The 13820-nt window shown below is 28.1% G+C and overlaps 1 protein-coding gene across 1 annotated transcript; it reads left to right on the top strand.

Annotated features, from left to right (window-relative positions):
- The first annotated feature begins 12077 nt into the window (after window positions 1-12077).
- On the top strand, window positions 12078-13016 carry LOC117170913. Its single transcript, XM_033357959.1, has 2 exons — window positions 12078-12100; window positions 12547-13016. The coding sequence occupies exons 1-2, from the start codon at window positions 12079-12081 to the stop codon at window positions 13014-13016; spliced, it is 492 nt and encodes a 163-aa protein (XP_033213850.1). The 5' UTR covers window position 12078.
- Window positions 13017-13820: the final 804 nt, after the last annotated feature.

Here is a 13820-nt window from a genome sequence, read left to right as displayed (position 1 = left end):
ATTAATCAAATTTTTCGAATGGTTAAAGTGTCTTCAAAAATTCAATTATTTGATTAAGAAGGCAATTATTTTTTATTCATGTTCATTGATAGAATTTAATATTGTCATATAAATTCCTTTTTTTTTAGTTTGAAATTAATTTCTTAACTGAAAATTAACATTTTTGACTCGAAAGGTCAACAAGTTAGATGAAAATGTTTCCCTTTCTTTAATGGAAAAATTCATTTTGCTGAAAATTCCGCATTTTGGCTAGAAAATCAAACATTTTTGTTTAAAATTCAACCCCTGGTACCAAATTTGTGTATTTTGTTGAACATTAATTTTTTTTCTGCAAATGTGTTTTTTATTTTTGTTTAAAACTTGAAGAAAAATTTAACTAATGATTTAAAATTTGATGTATTTGGTCTTTTTGGTTGAAAAAAGAACAAACATTTTTGTTTTGAGCTGAAAATTTGAGAAACTTAAATTAAATTAAAATTGAATTTAAAATCCTATTAGACGTCCAATAATCAAGTTAATACATCATTCCATGAAAAATTATAACAGGGTCCTATTGTAATTCGAAAAAAATCATCCTTAAAAACAAAAACAAATCAAAAAATAATCATTTTCCTCAAAAAGAAAAAAATTTTAGACAACAATGAAAACGAGGAAAGAAAAATGAGAAAGCAATGAACCAAATCCCCTTTCTTTTCTTTTTTAAAATTTCTTTCGTCTTTTTATTTTTATTGCGACCAAATCACAATAAAAAAATCTGAAAATAATATTGACCAACGTTTCAGCACTCATACAGCAAAGATAAATAAAATTTGAGCAGGTAGGAATATAAGCAGCAATAAGACAAAGATGCTCTCCCTTTGATATCTGAGAATAATTTTTTTGTCTCATTTTTCTTTCCTCTTTTTCATTTTTCTCCAAGATTTTTTTCTCTTTTGGAAAAATTATTTTGTATTTAAAGAGGATCTTTTTTCAAATTACAGTAGGAACATTTTATGGTGACTGAGAAAATTTTGTTGTGATACATTGATTAAAGTTAATTCCTTTTGATGCAAAATGCCACCATCTGCTGGAAAATGCATGCACTTATTTTTTAATTCAACTTTTTTGTTGAAAATGCATTCTTTTTTAATGAAAATAAATCTTTTACAAAAATGAAAAATTGCTCAGGGAAAAGTCAGTGAATTTTGAAATGGAAGTTCTTCGGCCAACTGTAAAAATAATTGTTTGTACTAGTCCATGAATCCTCATTGTTTAAGATACAACTGTTCTTTCACGTTTTCAAGTAAACGTATACCACAAGCGTGACGAAGCAAGTGCAATTCATCATAGCTGGTAAAATGCAAACACGGAGACCACAGTTTCAAACGCTCTCGTACTTGCAGTTTCGCTAGAATGTAATCGGATTTTAAATTGAGAAAACGCGCGGACGTATCCAAAGGCAAATTTCCTAGACTGCAAAGAGAGAGAGATAGAATCAACCCTCTCGAGAGGTACTCATAAGTAAATATCTAAGGTATCTCCATGTTCTGAAAATCTTAGATTCGTAGCGAGAAACGAGGAACGGGGTGTCGAGACGGCACGTCGTGACGTCGCCGTGCGGGTGACGCAAAAGCAAGCAAACTTTGCCCCAACCTTATTACGACTCCTCTTAATCAATTTAACCGTTAAGCGAGAACTCAACATTTGAGTTTCTCGACAACCGTACCTGCTTTCACCTGCACGTATTCCTGCAATGCTTCAACTTTCGAGATGTGTACCAGGGTATAACGAGAAAATCCATCCAAAGTATCGGGCATCATAGTCCGTTCATTTTTTGCCCCTATTTCCCTTTTTTGTCCTTAAATTTGAAAAATCTTTCAACGATTGAGTTTTTTGACGACCAGACCCCTTTCAACCGTACACGGAAAAAACTGTCTGCAAAAGAGCCACGAACTGTCAAAAGTTGTCCAAAAACTATAGGGACCTAATTTTTTGTGAGGATTAGAGTGAAAATCTTAGCAAACAAAAATGATAAAAATTTGGAAAAAACTAGGTGATGCGAAAAAAGGTTTCGCCTATACTGATACAGAATAAACAAATTGTTTAGTTGATTAGAATTTATATCCCGACAAGTTAAAGATTAAAACTTACCACTGTTTTACGATCATTTTAGAATTCTCAAATTTAAATGGATATTGGTTTCTAGAAATAAATTACAAAAAATCTGAAAATAATCTGTAAATTTCTTTGAACCTTTGTTTAATTTCTAATCAAATATTTGCACTTTTTGCCTGCGAAGCTGCATTTTAAACTGAATAGTAACATTTTTATTAAAAATAAACATTAAGCTTTAGGCAAAAATTTTGAATTTTAAACCAAATTCTGAAATTTTCAATCCATAAGAATAAATTCAAACCAAAAAATATTGTAGCTGATATTCCAACAAAAAGAGATTGAATTTCTGAAAAGAGATGTGAATTTTTCAACTAAGAAGAATTCTTTTTAACTGAAAAATAAGAATTTTCAACAAAATACACGAAATTTAAAATAATTAGTGGAATTTTTAACTTAAAAAGATGAATTTTTAACCAAAAATTGCAAGCTTAAATTATCAGTAACAAAAATTAATTTTTACCAAAAAACATAAATTTTCAATCAATAGGATGAATTTTCGACTAAACTTACCTATTTTCCAGCCAAAAAAAGATGAAATTTCAAAGAATAAAGATTTTTTATTACAGAAACAAACAAATTTACTATACAAACATAATTCTGGAAAAACAATTTAATTCTAAATTGTTGAACTGTCAAGTCGAACATATTATTTTCAGTTTAAAAAATTAATTTTTAACTGAAAAAAACAAACTAAAAAATTTTGCTGACTATCAAACAATTAATGAAATTTGCAACAATGTACATTTTTAACCAAATAGCATAATTTTTCAAACTAAAACTATGAATTTCGAAACAAATGGTCAAATTTTTAAACAAGAAATATTATACTTGGACTAAAATTATAAGATAAGTAGTATCGAAGATACATTTTTAATCCAAAAGAACGAATTTTTAAAAAAATAATTCAATTTTCAACAAAATTGTTGTCTTTTTAAACTAATGCTTGAATTTCGTGCTAAAAATAGTTGCGTTTTAAATCAAATACAAGAAATGGAAAAAAATATTTCAATTATTAAATAAAGAAAAAAATATTCAATCAAACGTTTCAGTAAGGAAAGAAAAAAGTTCACCCAAATAATTGAACTTTAAATCAGAAAATATTAATTTTCAGTAAAAGAAATTAATTTTGAATTGAATAAAATCGAAATTTTAACAAGATGGTTAAATTTTCAACTAAAGAGGTGAATTTTCAAATAAAGTGATGAATCTCGAACTGAAAAATTATTTTAAATAAATTGGTTTGAACTTCAATAAATTAGTGACATTTTAACCAAAAATACTTTAATTTAAATTCAAAACAGTTGAATCCAATGAAAAAATAAGAATTTTCAACCAAAAAGATCAACGGTTAAACAAGATTATTAATTTTCTACCAAAAACGACGAATTTTTTAATAAAACTCGTAAAATTTAACTAAAAACCATACATTTTTAACCAAAAATGGTACAGTTCAATTTTCAGTTGAATAATTTAATTAGCAAAAAAGTTAATTTTTAACCCAAAAGATTATTTTTTAACTAAAATGATGAATTCTCCAACATTAAAGTTCTTATTTTTTGTTTCCTAACAAATTAGTTCAATTTTCAACCAATTAGTTGAACTTTGAACTACAAAAGATTTTTCAGTAAAGAAATCAAATAAATTTCAACCATATTGTTGAATTTTCAAGCCAAGAAAAAGAATTGTTTGAAAAAAAGATAAATTTGGATGTAAAGATTCATTCTCAAGAAAACAGTTTCATCTTGTACCAAAACTGTTTAATTTTCAACTCAAAAAGACCAATTTTTAGCAAAAAGGATGACTTTTCCACAAAATTGCTCAATTTTCTAGAAAATAATTGGATATTCGTATAAAAAGGGGAAAGAGAGGAATACGGGTTAAGGAAAAGGAAATTTTAATAATATCTAGACTAACCAATAATATTTGAAATAAACATTAACGTTCATTTTTAATACCTATAAAATATTAGGTTAGAAAATAGGAAATTTTACTTAGAAAATAGTTTCTAGTTAATTTTAAGTCTAAAAGTTGAACCGAAAACGGAGGGGAATAGAGGAAAGACTGTGATCCTTGTATCGAATAAAAATTACTTTTTTCAAACAGTTTCTATTTGAGGTGTAAGTGAAACAAAATATGATAAATCAATTTTTTTAAAATAATTTAATAATTTTTTAAACATTTTTAGTACTCGAGTAATATGATGATTGAATCTTGGTTCACAAATAATTTTATTCCATTAGAAGTACGCTTTAATCATGCATATAAGCTAAAATCCGTACATTTTGTACTATAGGGTTCAATATGTTATAAAAAGTGTATAAATCCTAGCCAATACATTTACTAATTCGATAATATTGGATAACCAGCTTGATTCTTTCCTCGTCGCAGTACGCGAGTACTCAGTCGAGTGTATTGCGCAATATTATTCATTACAATAGGAAACGGTTCAGGCGACCTTGACTGCCATTATATGGAACCTCCTGTGTATTGAGGAATTACCTCGAATAAATCTATCATCTTTTGTTCATTTGCTCCTCATTTATAAGCTCAATTTCCACCCAATTTCAAAATCACGAAAAATAATGCTTCCCTATTACTCCACTCCATCCTCCATTTAGCACGAAATTCGCTAAAATACTGAAGCAGTCAGAGGCACTGCACGGTTTTGGCGGTATGAAATACGTGTAGGCAATGTATCAAATAGCAGGGATTTTCACGCTATTCGCGGTTGTTTCACTTACTTCAACACTACTGTGTACACAACGAGGCGTAAAGACAAATCGATGGAAATCTGCCCGGTCGTTGTTCCCAAAACAAAAATCGTTCCTCCGAAAAGTGGTGAGCATTTTGTGAGGTATGCCGAGTGCGTGGAGACGGTTCCTTACGGTGCAACGGAGCGTGTTTTGACAGACGTCAAGTAGATGTATACACTCTGTTTCTTCATATTCTCAAGGGAGAATAGTCGACCCACTTCTCCTTCTATTCGTTTTCTTGTCCCCATCCTTTATCGTTTATCCGTCTACCTTTCCCTCCCTGATTTCTCACATTCTCGACCTCCCCAATGCGCATAATATGCGGATATTTCTAGCCACTAGCCTATCCGTTCACTTTATAATGGCCTCGGCCCGTCCAAACAGCTCTACATTTTCGAAAATTACTCGCCATAGCTTACGTTAGAGCAGTGACCATTTGATCACCGCCTAGCATTATCCCCTCCACCCCTCAACCCCTGTGACAGTGTCTGGCGAACCCTGGCTGCGCGAGGAAAAGTTGAGTGGAGGTGGTAGAGCACGCAGGTAGCCGACAATCATTAAGAGTCTGGGCCTTATTCTATGACAATTTTTTGGGAGTTCCTGAACTACAATCAAATAAAATACATAAAAAAATGGGCAAGGATCGGTGAGAGCGTCTGGCGATCCCAAAGCTACATGAGGGGAAGTTGAGTGGAAGGGGTAGATCAAGCAGGTAGTCGACGACTATTGCGAGCCTGAACTTTATTTTATGATAATTTTTTGGAAAGTCATAAACTACAATCAAATAAAAAACATACAAAATTGGCAGGAGTCCGTGACAGCTTTTGGCGATACCTGGCTACATGAGAAGAATTTGAGTGGAGTCAATAAACTACCTTGCCGAAAAATATAAATTTCCAAAATAGTTGAATTTACAACCAAATAATTTAACTCTCAGCAGAATAGTTGAATTTGTAACTAACAAATGCCCACGAAAAATACAAATGTTTAACAAAATAGATGAGACTTTAGTAAAATAGATGAATTTTTAACAAAGAAGATTAATTTTCTACCAAATAGTTGAGTTTTCAAGCTAAGAAATCGATTTTTTTTAGTAAACAGTTGACTTTTAAAACCGAAAATATAATAGAAGGAAAATACAATATAATATAAGAGGTGAATCTTGAAAGAAAATGAAATTTAGCAAAGTAATTCAGTTGTTTTTTCAACCAAAGAGATGATTTTTCCACCAAAAAACGAATGGTCTGACAAAAAGACGAATTTTCAAAAAAATCGTAGAATTTCAAAATCAAAAAGATGAGTCATTTATAAAAAAAGTTGAATTTATAAACCGAAAATATAGCTTTTAAACAAGAAAAGTAATTTTCTAACAAATAGTTAAATTTTCAAATAAATTGTGGAACTTTTAAACAAATAGTTGAACTTTCTTTCAAAAATATGAATTTGCGAATAATTAATTGAATTTTTAACTAAAAAGCTGCATTTTCTACCTAAATATTTGAACCTTCGAACTAAAAAATTAATTCTCAACAAAAAATTAACTCATAACCAAATAGTTGAATTTTTAACTAAAATGATAAAACTTTAACCAAAAAATAATTTCATTTGAAATAAAAAAGAGTTAAATTTAACAAAAAAAAAAAAGAAAATTTATTGAAAATAGTTAAATATTGAGCTAAAAAAGATTAATTTTCGACCAAACAGTTCCATTAAAAACAAAGTATGAATTTGCAATCAAGAGGATTAATGTTCCTACCAAAAAGGCGAAATAAAAAAATGTATTTTTGTAACAAAAATTTAATTTAAAAAATGTTAAGAAAATGTAACCTATTCAATCAGTAAAACTAAGTTCAAATGAAATATCAGTTATTTTTTGCAATCTGACTGATTAAATATTTAAGAGAGAAGTTAATTTTAAATCAAAATGTTTTTTTTACATTTTCATTTAAACAAAATTACTTCGCAAGCAAAAAAAAAACAATTTTCAACAATATGTTAAATAATTAACACACGGAAATAATTTTTCAATAAAATAGTGCAATTTTCAAACAAATAGTTGAATTTTCAGTAACAATGATGTTTTTTTAACCACGAAGAAGTTTTTCAGGTAAGCAAATACCCTAAATTTTCATTTCCAAATTCAATTAAATCTTTTACATACCAATGCGATCATCAAATTCCGTTTTGAAATAGAAAATAATCCATTTTAAGAGCCATACGTACCTGAAACACAAAATAAAGGCACACGTTAGTATTTTGTACAATAATAATTTTGTAAATATTGAAGTTATACATGTATCAATTTCAATGATTTTTAAATAACAAATTTTTAATTAATCACATCTAGAATAAATTTAACAAAATAAGAAATGCAGACACTTTCTTAAATTCAAGCCTTAAAATGAGAAGTTTTTAGAAACAGGCATTGAAAATCGAATTTTTTTATTTGAAAATGTCCCAAAATATAAAATATTTCAAACTGAAAAAAAAACTTCTAATCGAAATGCTTAAAATTTTGGAATTTAAAAAATTCTAATCAGTTATAGCAATCTAATTCAAATTTTCAAAAATTAATATAATTCTCAATAATTAACAATTAATTTGTGCTAATTCTAATTTTTAACTTATTAAGGCAAGTAATTGCAAAATTAAAAAAAAATTCTATATTATCCTTTATGAGAACAAAGAACTCCTGCTGACAAGGGTCGGTGACTGCGTTTGGTGATCCCACAGGTACATGGGACGAAGTTGAGTGGAGGGGGTAGAGTAAGCAGGTATCCGGTATCCGGGGATCAAATAGGTATCGCCTATTACTAGCCATAGCACAGTCTTCTTAAACTGTACTTCCCTTTAATTGCTATCAATACATTGAAAATATATACGTAAAAAATAAGTTTCAATGTATTGATAACAATTAAAGGAAAATAAACTTTAAGAAGACTGCTATTTTTTACGTATATATACTCAAAATATCAGCGTATTTGCGTAGTTATTCATCAGTTTTTTTTGTCTCCATCTTTTATCATTTATCCTCCTTTTTTTATGAATTTTTTTTTCTGTCACTACTCTTCCTTCTCATAGTAATGCGCATAATATGAGGATACTTCTAGTCCTCTGCACTCGGCGTGGCTAACGTAGCGTGTGTCTCTTTTCGCGGAGTCAAAGTTACGCAGTTCTCAACGTTTGTCATCATACTCGAAACTTTGAGAATTCTCCGAGCCTTTCTTGAATCAAGAAGAAAACAATTCCGACGAAACTTTACAAAGAAATTGGAAAATTCAAGGCAAAAAACGAGAAACTAATTATTATAGACTCGAGAGAGTAGATTCTTTTTTTTGTTTGACGAAGAAAGTAATACGGGGCGGAAGTAAACGGATAAAATTAATCTTCAGTGAGATTTTCTCGAGGCGTTTCTATTTTTCCAGTTTTATTTTAATTAGAGGACAATCAATTTTTACTAGGTAAGTGAATTAAGTGATAAAAGGGAAAATTCGAGTTAATTTCACAATTTACAAATTTTTTCATTCATACCATCAAAACCATATGATTCGAAGTTTTCAAAAAGAATGTAATTTTAATAAATCCAATGGGGAAAAATTCTATATTTCAAGTGCAAATCGCGCTTTCATGATTTCTGTTTACTAACATGAAAATATGCAAATTTAAAAATTCATTATTAAAATGATTTTTTAATAGAAAGTTTTAAATATTTTTGAAACAATAATTCATCATTTTTAATTGTAAGCGCCTGAAACTTAAAAAAAATACGCCAACGATGTTGGACAATTTAATTAGAAAAAGGAGTTCAATTGTATAATTTCTCAGCCGAAGTGCTAAAAATTAAACAATTTAAATTCGAATTGGAGAATTATGAAACTAGTATGATTTTAGATTCAAATTTCGAAAATAGAACAATACCAAAATGTTAAAAATTAAATATTTTAAGATTCGAATTTTAAAAATTGGGTCGGCACAAATTCAGAAGAATTGAAATTGTATTCTTGATTATTAAAAGCGTTCAAAATTAAATAAATATTGAAAACTTTTGAATTCGAACCATTTTAAATTGTTTAAGATTGAAAAGTAAATTGAATCTTTCAGTCAAAGCTTCTGAATTTCTAGAATTTTAAATTGTTACTACATAATAAAATTATAAGTTAACATTAAAGCTGTTTAGACACATCCTTCTAAAATGAAAAAATGAATTGAATTATTCTAACAAGAAGCTTAAAAAAAAATGTTTAATGGGAAACGTTAAAAATGAAAAAATCTCTACTGCCGAACATAAAAACTAAATAAACGAATTTGAACTCCATTTGAAACTGAAAAATATGTTAGTCACAAAAAATTGCGATATTAAAACTTTTTTTATACTCAAACTCTTTAAAATTTCATTTATACTAATTAAATTTAAATCGCTTACAAACTAATCAGTTTTAAATTGATGATTATTCTTTTCAAAATTCAACCAATAAAATTTTAATTACAAAATTAAAACCTCTGAAGTGAAAAAATTGAAGATGTAGCGTTCATGATGAAAATTCAGAACTCTAAAATTGTAACCATTTAAAATTACCGAAATTATACACTTACAGATGTATCCATGTCAGGCAATTTAATTATTATCTTTTTTAATTTTAAACTTAATTTTTTAATTTAAAATTTTAAATCTTTCTTTAGAATTATATTCATGCTAGAAATTTTAGAATTAAATATTATTCAATTTGAAATAATTTCTTTGTTTAAATCTTCCACTAAAAATCGTAAAATTTTAAGATCTTCCATTGAAAATTAAAAATTAAAATAAAGAATACAAAAGAATCCTCATTTCATATGATTTACTTGTTTTTAATTTTACAATTTTAAGATTTTCAATTCGAAATTACTTTATATTTACATCTAAGATTATTAAATTCAAAACTTACTCTCAAGAATTTTAATTTAAAATTTTTAACTTTTTAATAACATTGTAGTCCATAAATTTTAAATATTTGAATTTGAAACTAAAACATTGTGAAATCTAAAATTCGAAACCTCCAAAAATTAATCTAAAAATTAATTTGAGAAAAAACTTTAGTTTTGAGGCCTCAAAGATTAATTGTAAAAATTTAAAGTTTAATTACTCTAAATAATTTGAAAATTTTATAATTTCTAGTTGGAAACTTTCAAGAATTATAAAATGCGCGAATTAAGAAATACAGGATATCTTCCGGCGTAATATATCTTTCCCGATTTTCTCCCGGTTTTCCTGATTCTCCCGGGTGGATGGCCACCCTGAAAATATGATTCAAATGGAATATTTTGTAATCTATTTGATAAAAAAAGAAAAAATTAAGAATTTCCATCATTTAAATACACTAAATGGAAAAAAATCCACAAACTGGCAAAGAAGAACATAAAATTTATTTATTTTTTAAGCTTTTTCTAAAACTAAAGATTAAACAAGTTTCCCGTAATAAAATTCATTGTCATTTTCCGGTTTCCGCCCACTCTGGACGGAAGCTTTATTAATCGTATTGTATATTTTTATGCAAATTGTTTAATCTTCAAACGAAGGAAATTATTCATTATTATATAATCTAAGATTAATTAATGTTCCTTTTACTTCACCAGGAAGTCTATAAAAACCCGACAGAAGGTAATTGTACCATCGTTAATGGCAACCTAAGTACTTTATGAAGAGTGTATTAGATTATAGTGTTCCCAAACACTTGTCTACTAAAAAAAACTCTGAGCACAAAAAAGGCTATCAATCTAAGGCTAATTTTTGAGAGCATAATGAGCAGACAAACATGTTTTAGAAAGCGGATTAAAATACACTTAAGGAGAGCATTAAAAAGATCATTGAACTCGAATTATGTAATTTAAAAATGTACTAGAAAATGACCCCTGGGGAATTTTGTGTAGCCCGAAAAATTATGAAATTTAAGTCAAACCCTCGGAAAAATGTTGTATGTACATTAAGTACATCGAAAATTAGATGCATTTGTTATAAAAAAACATCGTTATTTTACATTTTTTATTTATAATCCATACAAATATTGTGCCAAAGTCTATTTTTGTCGCCACTTTAATTATGAATACAATTATTAGCCTATCATTTTTTTATTCTGGAGATTTCAAAGTTGCCTGTTCAGAACACGCATCTATTTAAGATGAAAATTATCTTTTCTTGAAGTTGGAATATTAAATAGTGTTGATTACTTGTCAAATATTTGGAGAAACGAAAAAAAAATCTACTTAAATCCGAACTGAAGCAGATTTTTTCTCGGTTCTCCAAATATTTTACCAGTAATCCACACTACTTGATATTTTAACATTCAAAATAAATTAATAGCCTAGTTAGGTGTACAGTGAATTTAAACAATTATTAATTCTTAACTTGATTTATAACATTTGTAAAAAAGGTCGATTGATTATTACTAGAATTATACATTTAATATTTAATAATAATACATTAATAATTTTAATATTTAATTTAATAATTTAATTTAATTATATATATATATAATAATAATAAATTTAATTTAATTTAATAATACATTAATAATACATTTAAGGGTAAATAATAAAAAAATATTTGAGGTTATAACCGTTTATTTTAATTTAGTTACTTGCATATTCATGTTTTCCAAAAGCTCATTCTATCCCTTGAAAAATTCTTTACATTTATATTCATCTTGTTGTCAGTAAAGATAAGTAGAAAATTACTTATTCGACTAGCCAAGATTTTTTCTAATCTAATAGTGGAAAAAAACTAATTGCTTGGTCAAAATTTATAATCTTATTTGTGACTGTATACAGTAATGAAAAAATGATATAAAAATGGGAAACCTGGAACAAAGAAATGACTAATCAGTGAAGGCGATGATGTAACATGTTTAACCTCATTCAAACGATAAAGCGGACATACTTTTAAATTGTAAAAGCGACGTAGCCTTCATCCAATTTCGCAATATGGCTTTCAGATTATTTTAATAAGATGATGAATTATATCCATAAAACCCCACAAAACGACCCTAACACATACTTTGTCGTTCGAGCTTAGTGCTATCCTTTCGTATCAAGAGTTAGCAACTTAAATCAATGAAGAATTATTAAAAAATTTATTTCTGTTTCGTTGCATCCACCCAGAAAAGAAATGAAAAAAGATATTCTACTCTTTGCCTGCATGGCTTTTCTTGACTTCATGAGTAAGTTTAATGTAATATAATAATAATAATTTTAATAATATTATTGATACCAAATATGAAACAACGTCGCAGAAAAACTGATTCGAAAAAACAAACCTTTTCCACCAAAGCAAAACTGGGAGCTACAATTACAATTCACAACTAGTTTAAGTCGGCCATCTGATAAAAGTATCGCTTTTTTATAGCTTTCGGAAAAAATAATAATAGCGATTGCTGAGGCTGCAATTTACAAAATTGCACGCAAATTTGACTCAAACCACTCATAAGGACAGGGAAATTTTCCGGAAAAGTAAAAACCATTATTTACCAACTTCTAGTGGTAGAATTTACAAAAGTATGCGCTGATATATATCTAAAAGTTGTTAAACATATCTCTTTTCAAAAAGAAGATTTTTCGTCCCATATGCGAATTTTCAGTGAATATATATATTTTTCTCAATAATTAGGTGCAACGAGAAGACGACACGCAGAAACTCTGCAACTACCTTCGACTTTTTCTGGAATGTTCCCAACCTATATTTACATACAAAAGAAAAATGGCGCCATTTATTTTGGATATGTGAATAAATATGGCCGCGGAGCTCCAGAATGGACTAAAAACCGAGAATTTATTGTCAATAATGCAGTAGAAGATGTTTTCGTAAAAATGCCCAATGGTATAAATTACATTGCACTTATACATCCCTCACAAAACGTGACTACTGATAATGAACATCGTCGAGAACATCGATGTTTCATATTATACGAAGGTTCCCATATTTTAGTAACAGATCTTCAGCCTGTCAATGAAATCCGACGGCCGATTACTAGTCCCATTGGCATTCAGGTACGAATGCCAGATGAACATAATCGGCATTATCTGGGAGGACTCGAACATTACAACGGCCCTCGTCTTAACTGGTTCAGACTTTATTAAAAACTACACATTTTTGTTTAATTTAAAAAAAAAAAAATCTTTTCTGACAGTGTTCAGACACAAGAAATCGCCATATCTGTTTGAAGAAAAATGCTCAGACGAAAATTAGTTATGTAACGTTCTCAAATAAAAACATTGTTCTCTGAAAATGTGTCTTAATTCAATTTTATTTCAATATATTCTACAATTTATATTTTTTTATTATTCACATTTATGTCTAATGTCGGATCTAACGTTCACTTTCGAACTGATAATTAAACACTGGATAAAGAAATTTTTGTTTGTCAACGAAGGAAAGGATACAGGGTGGTTGTAAATAAATTAGATTAACGTTTTGTTTTAATTAGAGGAAACCAAATTTTTACTGGCCATAAAAACTCTACAGTTTTATGATTTGTAATATTAAAGGTCCACCCGAAAAATTATTTTAAATTCCCGGATTTCTGTAGGTCAATTTTTAATTTTTAGGAGACAACTGAAAAGAGTTCAAAAGATTTGATTCATTCCAAATCATTTGACAGTTTTCAAGACATTTATAAACAGGGAATTTTGCAAACAATTATATAATACTCAAATTGAACAGGGGTTATTTTTTAAACTCTCTTCTTCTAAAAAAATTTAAATTATTTTCCAAGATTCCAATTTCATGCCCAACAATATTTTTTCCCCAGTCTAATAATAATTCTTGAAGAAAATTTCTTGTTCGATATTCGAAGTCCAAGCTCAGAATTATAATTATTTTAGAAAATTCCCTATACCAAGTTAGAATAATATTCATTTACAAATTCTAGTATTATAATTCAA

The sequence above is a fragment of the Belonocnema kinseyi genome, chromosome 4 (genome assembly GCF_010883055.1).
Source record: "Belonocnema kinseyi isolate 2016_QV_RU_SX_M_011 chromosome 4, B_treatae_v1, whole genome shotgun sequence".
Classification (NCBI taxonomy): domain Eukaryota; kingdom Metazoa; phylum Arthropoda; class Insecta; order Hymenoptera; family Cynipidae; genus Belonocnema; species Belonocnema kinseyi.
This window is presented reverse-complemented; position numbering and strand designations above follow the sequence as displayed.